Source organism: Cinclus cinclus, chromosome 24, assembly GCF_963662255.1.
Source record: "Cinclus cinclus chromosome 24, bCinCin1.1, whole genome shotgun sequence".
In the NCBI taxonomy this organism is placed as follows: domain Eukaryota; kingdom Metazoa; phylum Chordata; class Aves; order Passeriformes; family Cinclidae; genus Cinclus; species Cinclus cinclus.
The window spans coordinates 4,465,305-4,483,306 of NC_085069.1; the positions used below are offsets into that span (position 1 = coordinate 4,465,305).

Below are 18,002 nucleotides of genomic sequence, written 5' to 3' on the forward strand. Positions count from 1 at the left end.
CACGGCCCCACAGGGACCGATCCCCACAGCCCCACAGAAATACATCCCCCTTTCCCCACGCGGGGGCGCTGATCCCAGCACGGCGCCCGGGACAGTGCGGCCTCTTTAAGAGGCAGTGGCGGTGGCGGCGGCAACTGCGTGACGTCACGGCGCTGCCCGGAACTCAGCTGGGTTTCCCGCACGGCTGTTCCCGGCAGTCGCCTCTCCCCCGGCCCCCTGCACCGCCTCTGCCTAGCGAAGCCCGCGGCGGGAGGCGGTGCCATGCGGGAATAGCCGAGGGGGGCAGCCCCCTCGCCGCGCGCCGTGACGCACCACTATATGGCCGCGCTTATTGGCTGTCGGTGGCCGGCCGGGGCGGGGTCGCGGGAGCACCGAGTCGTTATTGGCAGTAGGATGGTGACGTCACGGCGAGGTGGGGTCGGGCCTCAGGAGGTCCGGTCCCTCGGCGCAGCCGGACGCGATCGCCGCCGTCACCGGGAGCCGTCGCCCCGCCCGCCGGGACCGCCGGTGAGCTCGGGAGGCGCACGGGTGCTGCTCGTCGCCGCGAGCCGATGTCCCCCGGGCCGGTTTGGGGCCGGGGCGGGAGCTGGGCCGGCATAGCGGGATAACGGGGGGGGGGGGGGTCCTGTCCCGGCTCCCTCGTCACTGGAGGACCGCGCCCCGGTGCGGAGCGGGGTCGGTCTGTGCGGCTCTGGTCGATCTTCCGGGCTGGCACCGCACAGGAGCAGAGCCCGAACCGGCTTCTCGGAGAGCGAAAAGCGTAGGGACGGGCAGGGCCAGAGGAGGTGCGGCCCGCCCGGGTCCGGCTGGGGCTCGGCCGAGGCTGACACGGCCCCGGGATTCCCGTGCGGAGCGAGGCACGGGCTGCTGCGGCTTGTCCTAGCGCTGGTAGCGTTATGTTGAGGGCAGGACTCAGAGCCAATACTCAGAGCCGGAAGGTGTGGGCACACCGGAGCTGACAGACCCGGCTGGGATCTGTGGAGCTGCGAGCTCAGTGCTGCCACAGGCCTCTTGGACTGCAGCAGCCGCTCGGGGCCTCCTGCCTGCACCGGGCCTTGCTTCGGTTTCTGTCCCGGCGGTTCTGGGTGTGACGAACAGAGTAGTAGGATTCTGTAGCTCGGGAGAAGGAGCCGCCCGAGAGTTCTGCGGGGGCTGACAGTGCTGCCCACCGCTCCTGCCCCAGCCCGGCTCCTGGCACTGCGCTGCACCTGTGTGGGTGGCTCCTGTCCCCCCGGCCATGGGACACCCCCGCGTTCCTGTGAGAGGGACTCAGCCCGGGACTGGCACTGTGGGAGGAACTGGGAGGGTGGGCTGTGCTGGGCCCGCCCCCTTTGCACCTGCGGGGTCTGGCCTGCCTGATGTGCCCACTGGGGAGTGGACCCAGCTTCCACCCTGACCGTGATCGCTGTCACTGTCACTCTCACAGCCTTCTGTTTCCTGTGCATCTGTTGGAGCTGCTGGAGCACGGGTGGTGGAGGGATTTGACAGGAGGGATGTGGGCTGGGTGTCCCATGCCCTGGGGTGGATAGTGACAGTGTCACTCACAGCTGCTGCAGTGGGAGTTCTGCTGGGATGGACCTTGGAGAACTGTGATGAGGAACAGCAGGCCGTGGCTTGTGGGGTGATCAGAACTCGTGCTGTGGCTGTGAGGTTGCCCAGAGCCATCTCCCTCCTCCTGTTGCAAATCTCTGCATCACTGTTTTCCACCTCCAAGGCTGGCTTTGAAATCGCTCCAAAGGAGCAGAGCCAAATTCTTCTAGCAGCCTTTCCAAACTGGCTCTTGGGCTGCCAGAGCGACTGGCTGCTATGTCGAACAGTTTTCCTTCCGTCAGGCTGCTGATGGTTGTGTGGAAGAGGGGGCAGCGAGGTGGCTGGTGCAGGGTGCCTGGTGCAGGGACTCTGTGAAATGTTTTTGATGGCATCTGTCATGACCCTGTGATGGCACTGTGATGATGTGGCCTATGCAACACTGTCAATGACTGAGCTTCATCCTACTCATGTGACTGCAGGGGACATGGAGTCCTGGATGCTTCTAAGGCCCTTTGCAGTGACTCCCCCATACATGTTACCCTAGGGCTCATTGCTTGTTGTGGGGGCACATGTGCAGGGTGTTACCAGGTGTGTCCCAGAGATGAGAAGGCAGACAGAAAGCAGTTGCAGGGTTGCTTCCAGGGCAGCCCTGTTTTGAATGGGGTGGTTGCAGTGTACAGAGCTGTCCCAGAGCCTGTGGTAACAGTGTGAAGCTGGGCCTCTCTTGTGCCCTGCCCCTGCAGGGAGATAAAGAAAGATGAACTTTAGCTCTTGAGCTACTTTTAGCAGCTCTTCTCTGAGCTCTGGACAGCATGTTTACCCCTGAGCTTGCATCATGCTGTGTTGGTCCTGGTCATGTTGGCTGCTCTCTGGCTCTATTCCAGAGACGGAGAAGAGGCAAACCGCAGAGATGAGCAAGCCGGGTGGAATCAGAAAGGTTCAACCCTCAGATCTTTAACCCAGGCAAGGGGTTAAACCCTGGGGCTGGCCAGGCAGAGCCTCCTGTGTGGAGTTCCAGGGCTGATGGGGTAGGAACTTCCCTGACAGTGGTGGCTGCTGTCATAAGGAGTGTCTTAGGGACCTTTTTCATCCAGGAGTGTCAGAATGCCTTGTGTGGATGACAGGAGGAACTGAAGTTTAGTGCTGCAAGCTGGCTTGTCCTGCAGCTGTTTGTGGCAGTGGGAAGTGGCTGAGTCCTGATCAAGTGCTGCTGCCGCGTGGCAGCCCGGGAGCTTTGCCCTTTGGTTCTCTCAGTGTGGGGTTCCAGCACTGCTCTGAAATCCCAAGATTGTGGCTTTCAGATGGAACAGCTGCTTGGATCATGGGTCCGGATGTGGCATATGGTTCTGTTTCTGCAGCCTGATCAGGAGGTCTGCCTCTGAGCCGCTTGGCACCGGGTGCTGCAGGGGCTGCCCAGGTAACTGCTTCCTGTGCCATGCTACCACAGCCCTGTCCTCAGAGCTGGAAACACGGCTCTGGCAGGAGCTGGGCTGGGGCAGCAGCTGCTGCTGTTTCCGGAGGGGCTGGTGCAGCCCCCCCCCGCCCGCGGTCATGATGCAATAGGAAGCGAGGAGGCTGAGCTCACCATCCAGGCGGGGCAGTCTCTTCGGGGCTGGTGGGCTTTCACTCTTGCCTGGCCTGTGCATTTGTTGGGTTTTCCCTCCAGCCTTCACCGCTCATGCTGTAGGAGTGGCCTCCAGGACTGAGTGGAAGAGCTGGAGCCCTGCAGTTGGTGGAGCAGAGAGAGCAGCTGCTGCAGCTGAGAACTGACCGCAAAGGGCTGAACCCCCTGTGGAATGGAGGCTTTGCTGTGCTGCCCTATACGCAGCCCTGGCCCGCAGCTCATAGCCCAGCCCTTGGTCTGCAGCATCACAGAGGCTCTGTCACATCAACCAGGGCTATAGGAGGACCTGTCTGCAGGACCTTGCATGGATACTGGTTCTCTTCTTTTGTGTTCACTTGTTGCTCCATTGAAAGCAGGTTTGGATCATGTGGACTTCTCAGAGGATTGCACCAGAGGGTTGTAGTTCAAGGTTAATGTTGCTGCTCCTGCCTTTGGGCCTGTTCAGTGCTGTGAAGTGCTGAAAACCTCTCTAACTCCTGTGTCAGTGCCAATGTCTGTCCCCTCCTGGTGCCTCAGCCCACAGAGGATGTTTTCACTTTCTTCACACCCAGACAAATGGGAAAAGAGTCCCTCAGGAGAGCAGGCCATGCAGTGATGCTGCATCACTCAGCACAGGAACGTTTGGGAAAAGCAAACCACTTTCTGCAGGAAAGTGACTGCTGGTGTCATGCGGAGCTCTGCCTTCATTTGCCAGCACAGCTGGAGTTCCCTCCTTAGTGTCAGTTTGATTTCCATTGATGCAAGTCATGAACTTGAAAATTACTCCTTCCTTGTTTCTGTAGTTTCCTGGCAGTCTCCGCCTTCCAGACTTACTGTAAGCTCCACAGCCACTTCCCTGCCTCCTGGCTGGGCTCACCAGGGGTGCCTTCGAGACCAAATTAAAGCCTCATTCCTACCTGTTGTCAGTGACCAGCCTGCCTGTGCCAGCTGTCTTGGAGCTCTGTGCCCTGGGCTTGTGCCCTGGCTGTCTTTGGTTCTGGCCAGAGAGAACCCTGAACCCTTTTCAGGGCATTGCAGTAGTCACAACTGGGTCCTGGCAGGCAGGTGCCGGGAACCCACTGGGAGCCACCTCCGAGCCACCCTTGTGCCCATCCCTCAGGTCTCCGGAGCTGGCCAGGATGGCGCAGTGGAACCAGCTACAGCAGCTCGACACGCGGTACCTGGAGCAACTCCACCAGCTCTACAGTGACAGCTTCCCCATGGAGCTCCGGCAGTTCCTGGCCCCGTGGATTGAAAGCCAGGACTGGTAAGGCCTTTTGAAATGTCAGTGAGGGGACTTTGCTTGTAGCACCCACCCACAGGGGCTCAAGTGGGCTGGAGGAGCTCTGTCACTTTCCCTGGGCCCCTGGTGTGGTGGGACTGGCTTCTGACCCTGGGGCTCGTGGCATCGAGGGAAGCAGGACTGTGCATGGAGTGGGACTTCGTGCGCTGTCTTAGACTCTGGACCAGGAGAAGAGGTAGCTCTGAAGCAGGGGGATGTCCCCATCCAGGGCTGGCTAACACTGACCTCTGTTGTAAAGAGGGCTGACACAGAGCACTGATCCCTGTATCCTGTCCATGAGCATGTGGGATATGCTCACAGACATCAGGTGCTGGTGTGCACTGTCTGCCTGATACTCTGGTCTACTTGACCAGATGGTGATTAGTCACAAGTTGGACTTGATCTTAGAGGTCTTTTCCTACCTAAATGATTCTGTGAGTTGCACAGGTGGGTGTGAGCAGAGCCCCCCCTGCATGATCCCCTGTTTTGCCCTTTGCCCTGTGCCAGGCACTCAGGGCTCTCCCTTACTTGTACAGGGCATACGCTGCCAGCAAGGAGTCGCATGCCACGCTGGTGTTCCACAACCTGCTGGGGGAGATTGACCAGCAGTACAGCCGCTTTCTGCAGGAGTCCAATGTCCTGTACCAGCACAACCTGCGCCGCATCAAACAGTTCCTGCAGGTGAGGTGGGAAGTGCCAGCTTGGCAGTGATAGGCATGGTAGAGGAACTGGTGAGAGTCCCAGTGATTCCTTGGCACAGCTCACAGCCCTTAAGGATGTGGGGATCCTAGGGGTTGCCTTGTGCCTGCTGACCATGAGGTGTTTGACACTTTACAGAGCAGATACCTAGAGAAACCAATGGAAATAGCCCGTATCGTGGCTCGCTGCCTCTGGGAAGAGTCCCGGCTCCTCCAGACAGCTGCCACTGCAGCCCAGGTCAGTGGCCTCCATCCTGATTCCTGACAGCCAGGACACAGCCTGGGTGTTCTGGCTGGGTGTGGTGAGCTGGGTGCCTCCCTCTCCCTCTCCCACCCTGGAGCTGATGCTAAAGTGAACAGCCAGCTGCCAGTGTATGTCAGGGATGGGCTGAAGACCCTGCAGAACCTCCTCAGGCTGGGAGGGAGCATTGCCAGGTTACAGTGCTGTCCTTATGCCCTTCTTGTCCCTTCTGCAGCAAGGAGGACAGGCAACACATCCAACAGCAGCTGTGGTGACAGAGAAGCAGCAGATGCTGGAGCAGCATCTGCAGGATGTCAGGAAGAGGGTGCAGGTATGTGTCTGCCTGGGTACCTTCTGCTCTCCCCACCATGGTTCTTGAGTGCTTTGAATGAAATCACATCTCTTGCCCTGCAGGATCTGGAGCAGAAGATGAAAGTGGTGGAGAATCTCCAGGATGACTTTGATTTTAACTACAAGACTTTGAAAAGCCAAGGAGGTAATGACAGCTCATTAGCATCTGTAAACCACAGTGTATTCCTGCAAGGAAACTTGTTGGAGAGGTATTCCAAGCTCCATTCCCAGCGGCAATGTCCTCAGGCTCAGGGCATTTGCCTGGCAATTGGAGAAACCTGGTCTTCTGTTTCTGCCACTGATGCTGCCCTTGAGGGAGCTGAACTGAGCTTTGCTGTAAGCACAGCAGTGGGATGAGGCGGGATTGGCCTCTCTGAGTTCGGGTGAGCCACGGAGGTGCTTGGAGGCTGTGTCAGATTCCTGCTTGCCTATAGGGTGCCTGCACTTTGCTGTGGATGTGTTGTGTTGTGGCACTTGAGAAGGTGGGAAGAATCCATGTGTGTGGCTGAAGCTTCTCACCTCTGCACAGACATGCAGGACCTGAATGGGAACAGCCAGTCAGTGACCCGGCAGAAGATGCAGCAGCTGGAGCAAATGCTGACAGCACTGGACCAGATGCGCAGGGTAGGTGGGGCAATTGGTCCTTCAGATTGCCCTGGGTGCAGATCCCCCTTCTTTGGGGTCAGAGTTTGGTAGTTCCTGCATGGCCAGAACCAGGAGCAGTGCAGCAAGCACAGCCCTGAGTGACTTCTTCATTGCCTGCGAATGTGAAACTTGTGGGTCTGTGGGGGAAGTCACAGGATGCTGAAGGTTCTGCTTTCTCTCTTGGCAGGGCATAGTGAGCGAGCTGGCTGGGCTGCTGTCAGCCATGGAATATGTGCAGAAGATGCTGGCAGATGAGGAACTGGCAGACTGGAAGAGACGGCAGCAGATTGCCTGCATCGGTGGCCCACCCAATATCTGCCTGGACCGGCTTGAGAACTGGTAAGAGCTGGCTGGAACTGTGTCAGTCCCCAGAGCAGTGGCACTCCTACACCTGCTGTGGAAATGAGCTCTTTGTCTGGAAATGTCCTTGCAAAATGGTTTCCGATGCTTGCATGTGTGAATGTGGCCTGCAGCTTTGACTGAGCCATGATGGTCAGCACGGTGCTGGAAAGGTGTCCCCAGCTCCATGCCTAGGGGATTCTGAGGCTGCTGAAAAGTTTCTGGCCCTAGAGTCACCTGGGCACATGCAGGTTTTGTTTATAATGCATGGCCTAGAAAAATGCTCTGAGCTTGGAGTCACAGACGCACTCAGTTCTTGACTGGTTTGGCATGGAGAGTGCGTTCTTGAATGGGAAGAGGAGGGCTCTGAAGGTTGGATGGTGCAGGCTTGGCAGCCAGAGCTAATGGTGGTTCTCTCTGCTCCCCTAGGATAACTTCTCTTGCCGAATCACAGCTACAGACCCGACAGCAGATCAAGAAGTTGGAAGAACTGCAGCAAAAAGTATCCTATAAAGGTGACCCAATCGTCCAGCACCGGCCCATGCTGGAGGAGCGGATTGTGGAGCTGTTCAGGAACCTGATGAAAAGGTGCTGAAGGCAGGCAGGAGCCACAGGTAGTCCCAGTTATGGCCATGGGTGGAGGGTGGGCAGTAAGGTCTGACTGTGGTCTCTGTGCTGTTCCTGCAGTGCTTTTGTCGTGGAGAGGCAGCCCTGCATGCCCATGCACCCTGACCGGCCCCTTGTCATCAAGACAGGTGTGCAGTTCACCACCAAAGTCAGGTGAGTCACCTCCCCTGCAGGTGAGGGAGGGGAGCTGAGCAGGGATAGCAGCCTGGGATCACTCTCTGAAGATGCTGCTGCAGATGCAGCCCCCAGCTTACATGGGGAGCACTGGTGCTGGGAAGCAGGATAGATCCCAGAGGGATGATCCCAGTGGGCTGGAGTGCCGCCCACATGACTCAGTGCAGGGCTGGCTGGGGATCTGCCGTGTTCCTGGAGGCAGCCGGGTTCTGGTAAATCCCATTGTGGGGATGGGAAACATCAGCACATCCCTGGCCAGCTGCTGCTCATCTGGGCCATGTTCCCTGCCAGCCTCCCATGAAGGGAGGCTGCTCTGACACCAGGCTCTGCCTGCAGCTTCCTCACCCTTTCCCAGCTGTGCCTCCATGGCAGCCTCTGCCCTGGAGTAGTGTGGAGGGTGTTTGTTCAGAGCCTGGTATGGGCAGTCAGCAGCCCAAATGAGCATCAGGAGCATCAGCACCTCCCTGGTTCTGGGAACAGATGCCAGGGCTAACATGTCCCAGGCCTGTGTGAAGGTGTGCCCAGGGCCACTGGAGGAGCTGGTCCATACTGCTGGCTGTGCCGGGTGCCCTGTGGAACAGGAACAGTCTCTGTGCACAGGATGTTCATGCTCTGTGTCTGCTGGCTCTTACAGGTTGTTGGTCAAGTTTCCAGAGCTGAACTATCAACTGAAAATCAAAGTCTGCATTGACAAGTGAGTCCTGTGCTTCCCTTCCAGTGGCACTGGGTGGGCTTACTGGGATGGGACTGATTCCTGCTGCCCATGGATTGGGCTCAATCTCTGCAACGAGGGCTAGTGTGGCCCCCAGTTGAAGGAGATGGTGCAGGGTGGCACTGAGTCCTAAGGATTCACCCCCACGTGGAGGGAAGGCCTGTGGGGCTCACAGGACTTGTGTTGGGTTGCAGCTAGCACCACACACCAGCTTGTCTGCATCAGGGTAGAAAGGCCACTGCCATGACCTGGTGTCTCTTTCCCCTTTTATAGGGACTCTGGGGATGTTGCAGCACTTCGGGGGTAAGTGCACCGTTTACTTTGGTCCTTTCTTTCTTGTTTCTGCTTTTATTCCTGGCAAACATTCTACCGCATATTCACTCCAAGACAGCTCTGTCAGCCACGCTCTTTCCTCCTTCCAGGTCCCGGAAGTTTAACATCCTGGGGACCAACACCAAGGTCATGAACATGGAGGAGTCGAACAATGGCAGCCTCTCAGCAGAATTCAAACACCTGGTGGGTACCATGAGCTCCTAGGCTGCTCCTGTATGGCCACATGTCCTTGTGGTGCTGCTGCAGCCTGTCCCTCTCTCTGCAGACCCTGCGGGAACAGCGGTGTGGAAATGGAGGCCGAGCTAACTGTGATGTGAGTGTTGGGGGCCCTGGAAGGGGGACTGGTAATGGACAGGGGCAGCTGAGCTGGGAGGGGATGCAGGAGCCCTGCCCTGATGCAGGGGGTCCACCAGCACTGATTGGCAGCTTGCCAGGCCAGTCCTGAGCAGCCATGGTGGGTCTGGTGGTCATGTGTTGGGCTGATGGGTGGGTGTCTTCTGGCACTCATGGTGTCCCCTTCTGTCCCAGGCCTCACTAATAGTCACTGAGGAGCTGCATCTCATCACTTTTGAGACAGAGGTGTATCACCAGGGGCTGAAGATCGACCTGGAGGTGAGGCATGGGTCACTGCCTTCCACCACCATGCACCTGGGTGGAGCCCTGGATGTTGTCCCAACTCATGGTCACACCCTCTCTTTGCAGACCCACTCACTGCCTGTGGTGGTCATCTCCAACATCTGCCAGATGCCCAATGCCTGGGCATCTATCCTGTGGTACAACATGCTGACCAACAACCCTAAGGTAGGGCAGGTGTGGGAAGGCAACAGGGCAGGTGTGAGGATGGGGATGTCACTGTGTGAGAGGGAACTGAGGCCAGGGAGCAAGGCTGAGGCAGAACCTGTCCCTGCTCCTGTCCCATGTCCCACTCAGGGCTGAGTGTTCTCTTGTGCAGAACGTGAACTTCTTCACGAAGCCACCCATTGGGACCTGGGACCAGGTGGCAGAGGTGCTGAGCTGGCAGTTCTCCTCTACCACCAAACGTGGTCTCAGCATCGAGCAGCTGACCACGCTGGCAGAAAAACTGCTGGGTAAGTGCAGGGTGACTGCATGGCATCCTGCCCATCCCTGTTGTCCCTTGGGGTGATTCCCCACCTGTACATGTCATCCAAGAGTGAGGTCCTGTGTTTGGCCTAAGAGCTTTTGGCGTAGGTAATTTTCAGTTGCTTGGGTTTCTCCCAGATGACAAAAACCCTGGAAATGGTGCCTTTGGAAGAACAACTCTGTTTAAATGGTTGTGTTCTTTTTTCTCTGCCAGGACCAGGTGTGAATTACTCTGGCTGTCAGATAACCTGGGCCAAGTTCTGCAAGGTAGAATTTCCTCTCATCCCTTAGCACCTTCCCTTGGCTGTTCCCTTTCTCCAAGCTGTGCTAGCAGCCTCTCTGCCTTTTCCTCAGGAGAACATGGCTGGCAAAGGCTTCTCTTTCTGGGTCTGGCTGGACAACATCATTGACTTGGTGAAGAAGTACATCCTGGCACTGTGGAACGAAGGGTGAGTGCCAGCCCAGAGCCAGTGGTTAGGCTGGACCTTGGAAAGGGCTCCCACAGGTTCCATCCTGATAGCGTGGGGTGCTATGTCCATGTGCAGGTGTGCTGTCCTGGGATACTTCTTGCTGGTTCAGGGTGAAAACTATCTTGGGAATCCATAAAATATCAGTGGCCAGGCCAAGTTCTGCTGTTGAGCAGAGCTGGTAGGGCATACATCCTGGAGGAGCTGCTCCTGTGCCCTGACCCACATTTGTTGTTCTTGCTTCCTCCTGCTCAGGTACATCATGGGGTTCATCAGCAAGGAGCGGGAGCGAGCTATCCTGAGCACCAAGCCCCCAGGGACCTTTCTGCTGCGCTTCAGTGAGAGCAGCAAGGAAGGTGGCATCACCTTCACGTGGGTGGAGAAGGACATCAGTGGTATGAGCTCTACCGTCACTACCCTGGTGCCTGGCTTGGCATTCCATGTTCCAGAGGGGGCTTGGATGCCCTGATAAGCACTTGTCCTTTGTCCTTGTCCCAACAAGCTGTCTGCATGGGTTAACTTCTGAGCCTAGCCACCCTTTGCTGGGCTTAGCCTTCTGGATGTGCTGCCCATGGCATGGGTTTTCTATAGCACTACGCACAGTCAGTCCCAGTCCTGCCCTGTGGTCTGCTGTGTGCCTGGTAGGGCTAAACACAGGTCCAGGCCCTTCTTGTCCCTGCTGCTCTGGGGGTGTCTGAAGGCAGCCCTGGCTTTGTTCTGTGCCAAAATTCTCCTTCCTTGCACAGGGAAGACACAGATCCAGTCGGTGGAGCCTTACACCAAGCAGCAGCTGAACAACATGTCGTTTGCGGAGATCATCATGGGCTACAAAATCATGGATGCCACCAACATCCTGGTGTCCCCACTGGTGTACCTATACCCAGACATCCCCAAGGAGGAGGCTTTTGGAAAGTACTGCCGCTCTGAGAGCCAGGAGCACTCGGAAGCAACGGACTCAGGTAGTCGTTGACTTTCTGTGGCTCCTTTGTCACAGGGGGACTCTGGGGATAGCACTGGCTGTCACCAGCCAGGACCCTGTGCTGTCCCTGGAGGACACAGCCACTGTGTGGGACCAGCTATGGGGTCCCATCGGGTATGGGCAGAGAGTGGGCACTGCCTGTGTTCTGGGGGATGGAGAGGAGGATTCATCCTTGGGTGGCTGATGACAAAACTTCTCTCTCTTTTCAGGTGCTGCTCCGTACCTGAAGACCAAGTTCATCTGTGTCACCCCGTGAGTGTTCCTGGGGGTTGTCTATCAGTGCTTGGGGGGTATTTGTGTGCTCTGCCTTGCTTGAGGGAAAGGTTTCCTTCCTTTCTTTCCACCTCTGTCTGAGCTTTGCTTGGTTGCTGTGGGGTTCTCAGCCTGGGGTGACGGTGGGGGCTGAGCCAGGCTCGGGCTGCTGCCCAAACCACAGCCCTGTTCTTCCCCTGTGGGGCCCCTTTCCTCTGGAGAGCTCTGGGGGCCGCTGGGCCATGCCCAGGGGCCCCTCAGCGGGTAGAGGGGATGCTAGAGAGCTCTGGCCAGGCCCTGACTCCGGAGGTTTCTGTGCTTCTTCTGCCTTGGACAGCACCTCCTTCAGCAACACCATCGACCTGCCCATGTCCCCGCGCACCCTGGACTCGCTCATGCAGTTCGGCAACAGCAGCGAGGGCGCAGAGAGCAACGCGGGCGGGCAGTTCGGTGAGTCGGGGGGGGCTCCAGGGGGCCCTGGCTGCGACCACGCGCGGGCCCCGTAACCCTGGCTGTGTCTGCCCGCAGAGTCGCTGACCTTCGACATGGAGCTGACCCCAGAGTGTGCGTCCTCACCCATGTGAGGGGCTGCGCCGGCGCACGGGGCCCTCCCTGGGCTCAGTCTTCCCACCTCCAGAGCACTGCCCCGGATTTGTCCCACTCAGCTGCAGCTGCTCCGGGCCTGCCCTCGGGAACAGCTAGGGGCCAGGGCCCCTAAATGGGTCAGGTCCTCACCTGAGGACCTCTGGGGTGGTGCCACTCATCTCTGGGGGAGGGGGATGAACCTTTTTCTATTTCCTTCCATAACAGTTTTCTATTATTTTTGCTCATTCAAGTGCCTATTTGCCTCCAATTGCAGCCACAGTTCCTACAAATACTTCCACAGCCTTGGTCCCGCTGCTGGAAGCTGCTGTCCTGACTGCCCACACCCATACCCACAAGACCCTACAAGTCTGGAATTGCAGAGGGGATTTGCCATAGGGCAGGGTCTGCCCTGCTGTTCCCAGCACCTCCTAGAGCTTGGAGGGTGCTGGGGTGAATCCCCTCTCTGCACCTGTCTGGCCCTGGTTTTGGCCAGGATGACTAGTACAGGACTCAAAGCTGCAGGTGGATGTATCCAGGTGCTCCTGCCTTGGACTTAGCAGGCACTGCCCCTGCTGGACTCAGCCTGGGTTTGCTGGGAGCCCAGAGGTTTGGGAGTTGCTTGTCCTTGTCCCCAGCTTCCTGCTTCAGGCACAACGATCTGACCAATGCCAGCAGCCCAGGCTCCTTTTGGGATGGCTGGTGTCCCTGAGGTAGGGCAGAGCTGCTACCCAGTAATGGCACCTGTGTGTAGACAGCACTTGCAGCTGTGGCCCATTTTGGGAACTGGGTGAAGCCACAGGGGCTCCCCTGGCTTCCCTGTGGCCAGGCTGGTGCAGGGAGCACGGTCTTGATTCCAGCACTGTGCTGAGTTAGATCAGTTGGACCCTGGGGAACTGGGGGAACCAGCATGGCTGACAGTGGGGCACCTGGCCTGTCCCTTTTCCTTTGTGTTGTGAAGGGGCAGGCGTGGGGTTTGTAGCGTCTCGGGGGCTTCATGTGGCATTTCTTTTGGAGGTTGGCCCCCACAGTTAAGGTGGGAAGGGGCAGGATTTGAAGGGAGCAGGTGGCTGTAGGGAGAGGAGCCTGCTGTGGGGCAGTGCAGGACAGTTACATGGGTGTTGTGGAGAGCAGATATCCTGAATTTTGGGGTGGTGGTGGTTATGGTCCTGCATTTACCAAAACTGGGGGAGCCCTCCTGCCTATGCAGTGGGCAAACAGACACAGATGAGCAGTGGAGGGGTGGGGGAGGCAGCTGCTGCCTCCAAGTTGCATCACAGCTGGTGGGCAGGGAACCAGAAGGCAGGGGGGAGGATCCCCATGGCTGTGGGGTCTGGGCAAAGCCCCTCCAGGCTGTGTGGGAGCAGGATGGGGGGACTGTGGCTGGACCTGAGGATGCTCAGGGGCGATGAGGGCCTTTTGCCCCTCTGCTCGTTCACCATAGCTGCCTCCAGCCACAGTCCCTGGAGCCCAGGGCAGCATTCAATACTGTAAAAAATTTTATTTTTTTGTATATTTTATTGCTGTATCTACAGGCTTTAACTTTCTCCAAAATAAAGGCCCTGAAGCGATGTGCTCTGGGGTGTGAGCTTGGTTCTGCCTGCGGCCCCCGCCTGACCCTGCTCTGGGAACTGGGGCCTCCGTCAGCGAAACACGGCCCCGGTGCCGCGGCTGCGGTTTGCGCAGTGCGAAGCAGCTCCAGCACTGCCAACACCTGCCTGGCACGCGTGGGCAGCTGCCCCCTTATCAGGACCTGCAGGGCCCTTCCCGGGCCGTGTGGGGGGCAGTTGCCATGCCTCAGCCCGTGGTTGCTTTCTCTGCCCCAGAGACGTGCCTGGGTCTCCTCCACTTGTGTAGAGGAAATGCTGGTGCCAGCGTGGGAGGACACGTCTGCGCTGGGGCCCTGCTCTGGCTGCTCTCAGCCCAGGGTATCTGGGGCTGCAGTGGGGCCCTTGTGAGTGCTTCTGCCCTGGGGGTCGTTGGGCTCTGGGTAGAGGTGACGGGGCTGGGAGCCCTGGCTGGTGACAATGATACGCATTGCCCACTGGGTCCTGGTGGATCCCACCCCAGCACTTGCACCCCCTAGCCCTCTGCAATACCATGGAGAACAGGATCATTCCACGGTTTGTGCTCTGGTGAGGCTGAGAGGGAGAGATTATTCCTCTGTCAGAGCAGGATTAGGGGGATTGTTCATTCAGGTCATGTGGAATTGGCTGTGCTGGAGGGTTTGAGGTGCTGGAGGTGCCCTGGAGCCTTCTCTGCCCTCAGTGTGCCCTGAAGCATCCTGCTCAGGTCCGAGCTGACCATGTCCTTGCTTTGGGAACCAGTTGCACTCTAGAACTCGGCCATTTCACTGTCAAACCAAACCAGGGCTCAGCCCAGACTCCACAAACTCCTCCTTGCTCCCAAGGCAGCTGTGTTGGATCTGTGCCTGTCTCAGTGGTGCAGCCTAGGATGCTGTGAGTGGAGGGCAGCTCCCAAAGGCATGATGCCCAGCTCATTGGCAGGGATCCCCTTCTCCTGCCCTGGCAGGTACCAGCTCCCCTTTGGCAGCTGCAGGATGGACCTGAGAACCCAGGACTGAGGAATTTTCTTACCCATCTACAACTCCTGGGATTGCCATAACCATGTGGTGTCAGGAACATGGTGTCTTATTCCCTATTCCTGCAGATCAGGGGTTCCTTATCTCCCTGGGCCTAGTGCATCACGGTTGGCATCTGCCCTGCTCAGCCAGGGGTCAGCCCTGAGTAATGGGGTCAAGGGGCCACTGGTCCCAGCTCGAGGTTCCTGCTGTCAATGCTCTGGGAATTCCTGGAGCCTGATGTGTATCAGGAGAAAGTGCCCAGGGAATGTCCCTGGGCTGGGCTGGTGCAACCCCTGCAGCACCAGCAGTAACTGGGGCAAGGGACACTTGCCAACATCCTGTCACCCTCCTTCTTTCCCAGTCAGCCCCACGAGCCTGTGGCCCTTGCTGGGGCATAAGGTTGTTTGTGGCTCCAAAAGGAGGTCACGGGGTGGCTTTGCTCCTTGCTCAGGGCGCCAGCACAGTGGGGAGGAGTGGGGACGGTGTCTGAGCCAAGCGTGCAAACGGATTAGGGGTTTCCAAATGCAGATAATCCGCTTGGGATGTGGACACTTGCGTGACGGGCACAGGGCAGCCCCGTGGGGATGGGCAGCCACCTGCCAGGGCAGCCCTGGACCAGGGGCAGTCCAGAGCAGGCACTTGTGTAGGGTCCCACTGGTACCTGGGCTGCCTCAGCTGTGCAATATTAGCAGTTCCTTGGGATATAAAGCAGCAGACAGGGATTAGAGTGGCCACATCTTATCTGTGGCTCCAGCCCCATCCCCAGGGCCAAGCAACTGAATGAGCAGGGCTGCAGTGAGGGGTGGGAGGCAGAGAACCCCAGGACACTGCTGCGACCTGCCCAGGGACTGGCCTGAGGGTCTCCTTCTGCCCTCCCCGGTGCTGGGTAGGATCTTCCCACAGCAACACATGCTGAGCTGCAGAGCACATGCCACTGCTGCCCAAGCCAAGAGCCATCCCAATCCCTGCTTCCAGTGCTCGGAACACAACAGTCAAATATTGCATCACGCTCAGATTAATACACAGCAGTGCCAAGCAGTGGTGGCTTCCACTGCCACATGTGGCAGAGGTCAGACCCAGAGCTCCAGCACACTGTGATCTCCAAAAACACCATCTCCCAGCCATTCCAGGAGGCTACAACCTCCCTGCTTCCCTACAGCTGTCCCATCCTGGCTCAGAATGCAGTGTTTGGCTGTGGTGGCACCAGCACTACGGGCTCTGCTCACCCTAACAGGGGGTGAAGGGCCCTGGCCCTTGTGCAGCCGCTGGACTGGGCTGACCTGTGGCAGCACAGTTTGTGGCAGGAGCAGCTGGGACTGAGCGGTTACTGTGGCAACCTGAGCTCTGCAAGGGAGAGCGGGGATGCAGGGAGAGGACAGGGATGCAGGGAAAGAGCAGGGATGCATGGGGATGTGCAGGGATGTCGGGATGCACCAGCGTGGGGTGGGGGCCAAGCGCAGCCGCGGTGCATGTGCTCCTGATGCCCCCAGCCAGCCTCGGAACTAGGGTGGGCATGAGATGATTGTGTCCTTGGTCCCAGCTGGGCTGGTGCTGCAGGGCCCTCCCCTGCCCCCTGAGGTGCAGAGATACTCACTGAGCTGGTGGGAAGTTCTGGTGCCCTCTGCAGACCCAACAGGGCTTTTGCCTGTCCTGGCTGTTTCAGTAGCAGAAACTGAATGTTCTTTCTTAGCTGGAGAAACTATGGAGGAAACAGTCTTCGCCCAAGCAATGGCACTGCTTGGCTGCTGAGGCCAAGTGTTTGCTGGGTTGTTCCCAGCCATATCCGAGTGGCTGGAAGCAGAGATTTCCTGTGGAAATTCCCCCTTGGACAAAATGTCATTTCCATTTTTTGCTGGAGTAGATCATCCCCTCCTACTGGCACTAGGCACCAGCAGGCTGAGCCTGTGCCAGTGACAAGCTTCTCTGGTACTCCCACTTCCCCCTGCCCATGGCTCTAAGTTGTGTGCTGCCCATGGGCTGGTCAGGTTCTGGCAGGGTCTGTGCTGCTGCCCTGTGCCCTCGGCTGCTGGCTTCACTCTTCACAGGCTGCCTTTTGCACCAAGGCCCTTTGCACAGGGCCCATCCAGACTGGTTCTCCAGTGGGACCTTTGTGGGAAAACGTGGATCTGTGACTAATGTGGGGATTCATCTGTTTCACATTAGCTGGGCTGGATTATCACAACAGGGTTTTGTGGCCTCAGCATAGACCTGGGAGTGTGAGGGATGCAAAGCAGGGATGGGATGGGGCTGGGATCCCCCATGAGACACCCTGCTTCCCAGTAAGCAGGAGGGGATGGAGCCGAGGCTGTGTCCTGCCCGCAGGTGACGTGGTTGGGTATTTGTGCTTTGCCCAACCCCAGCACTCTGCACATCCCGGGAGCAGCAGGGAGGATTGCAGAGGAGCCTCGCATACAGGATGTGCCCGGAGGGCAGTAGCCAAAAGCGTCAGGACCTCTCCAGAGCCGCCTAAATAAATGTTTCCACTCCTGAGAAATAATTAAGACCCTTGAGATGCCACTTAGAGAGGAAGGCAATTCCGCCTGCACTCTTTGCTCTCCTGCTCCAAACACAGAGGCAATTTTCTCGGAAATCCATTACGAAGCTCCAGGCTCCCTCTGTCCCCGGAATGCACGGCGTCATTCGGCATCCTGCTGAGCTCATGCGAGGTGACCATGCGTCCGGCTGCGGCTCAGCCCGGATAACGCTCAGCTTCCCAGAGGCTTCCCGAGACTTTCTGAGGACCAAAGAGAGCCAGGACAGAGCTAGAGCTGATTCGGGGCATCGCTGGGGTAGAGCTGGGGCAGATCCAGGGGCAGCCTCTCCATGCTGCAGTCACTCTTCCTCTTCTCTTTTCCTCTGAAAAGGAAGAATTTCTCCGGGTAACACCCTCACCAGCCAGCTTGGAGTTTTCTTTGGGACCTGATGAAAACCAATTGTGATTGGACTGGATTTTATTGGATTCCATTTGCCCTCTCAGCATGCAGCACTCTCCACTTTTCTCTCCTATCACTAATTTATTTTTCCTTTTTCCCCTTTCGTACCAGAAAGGGAAGGGAGAAAGGAGGGAAGTGAGAGGGAATGTAGGGTGTTTTGTATACATCTTCCAGCCCTCCCAAGCACATGTGTGGCTGTGCAGGTCTCTGGCACAGGGAACCCTGTGCCCCCAGGATCCTCCAGATACCCCTGGATCTGTGGTGCCCAGACAGAGCCCCAGCAGCCACAGACATTGTGTGTGACCTTGATTCTCTGGCCTGAGCAGCCAGTGCCTGCCTGACTGACTGTGCCAATGGGTTATGTGGGCCAGGGATTGTGAAAGCCGCGTGTCCGCATGATGCAACTCAGCAGAGCAAGAGCGTCCCAGCCAAGCAGGGTGGGCAGGCACCAGGGCCCTGTGCTGCATTCTCTGTTCCTTTTCTTTTGTCTCATTCAATACAGACAGTGTGGGAGCTGTTGACTTCACGTTGAATGCCTGTCCCTGCTTGCTAGGGTCCCAGCTCACCTC

At 57.9% G+C, this 18,002-nt stretch overlaps 1 protein-coding gene across 13 annotated transcripts; it reads left to right on the forward strand.

Moving 5' to 3' along the window:
• Positions 1-401: 401 nt before the first annotated feature.
• STAT3 (signal transducer and activator of transcription 3) lies at positions 402-13,487 on the forward strand. 13 transcript variants are annotated; one of them, XM_062508225.1, is made up of 24 exons: positions 402-507; positions 4,254-4,400; positions 4,952-5,096; positions 5,253-5,351; positions 5,590-5,685; positions 5,769-5,850; positions 6,235-6,329; positions 6,538-6,689; positions 7,119-7,277; positions 7,377-7,469; positions 8,125-8,184; positions 8,476-8,505; positions 8,625-8,718; positions 8,801-8,848; positions 9,064-9,147; positions 9,238-9,336; positions 9,488-9,623; positions 9,851-9,903; positions 9,991-10,085; positions 10,359-10,498; positions 10,850-11,065; positions 11,292-11,334; positions 11,672-11,784; positions 11,863-13,487. In XM_062508225.1, the coding sequence occupies exons 2-24, from the start codon at positions 4,273-4,275 to the stop codon at positions 11,916-11,918; spliced, it is 2,316 nt and encodes a 771-aa protein (XP_062364209.1). In that variant the 5' UTR covers positions 402-507; positions 4,254-4,272; the 3' UTR covers positions 11,919-13,487. The 13 variants fall into 13 exon arrangements, with proteins under 13 accessions (XP_062364209.1, XP_062364219.1, XP_062364211.1 ...); XM_062508227.1 differs by lacking the exon at positions 402-507 and having other exon boundaries at positions 1,733-4,400; positions 11,684-11,784; XM_062508226.1 differs by lacking the exon at positions 402-507 and having other exon boundaries at positions 1,733-4,400; positions 10,850-11,062.
• The last annotated feature ends 4,515 nt before the right edge of the window (positions 13,488-18,002 follow it).

What these genes read in the sequence shown, in the direction of transcription:
- STAT3 (XM_062508225.1), top strand. Translation starts at nt 4,273, where the DNA reads ATGGCGCAGTGGAACCAGCTACAGCAGCTCGACACGCGGTACCTGGAG. An exon ending in TTCAGGAACCTGATGAAAAG is followed by an intron (nt 7,278 to 7,376) that starts GTGCTGAAGGCA and finishes CTGTTCCTGCAG; the next exon opens with TGCTTTTGTCGTGGAGAGGC. An exon ending in GGAAGCAACGGACTCAGGTA is followed by an intron (nt 11,066 to 11,291) that starts GTCGTTGACTTT and finishes CTCTCTTTTCAG; the next exon opens with GTGCTGCTCCGTACCTGAAG.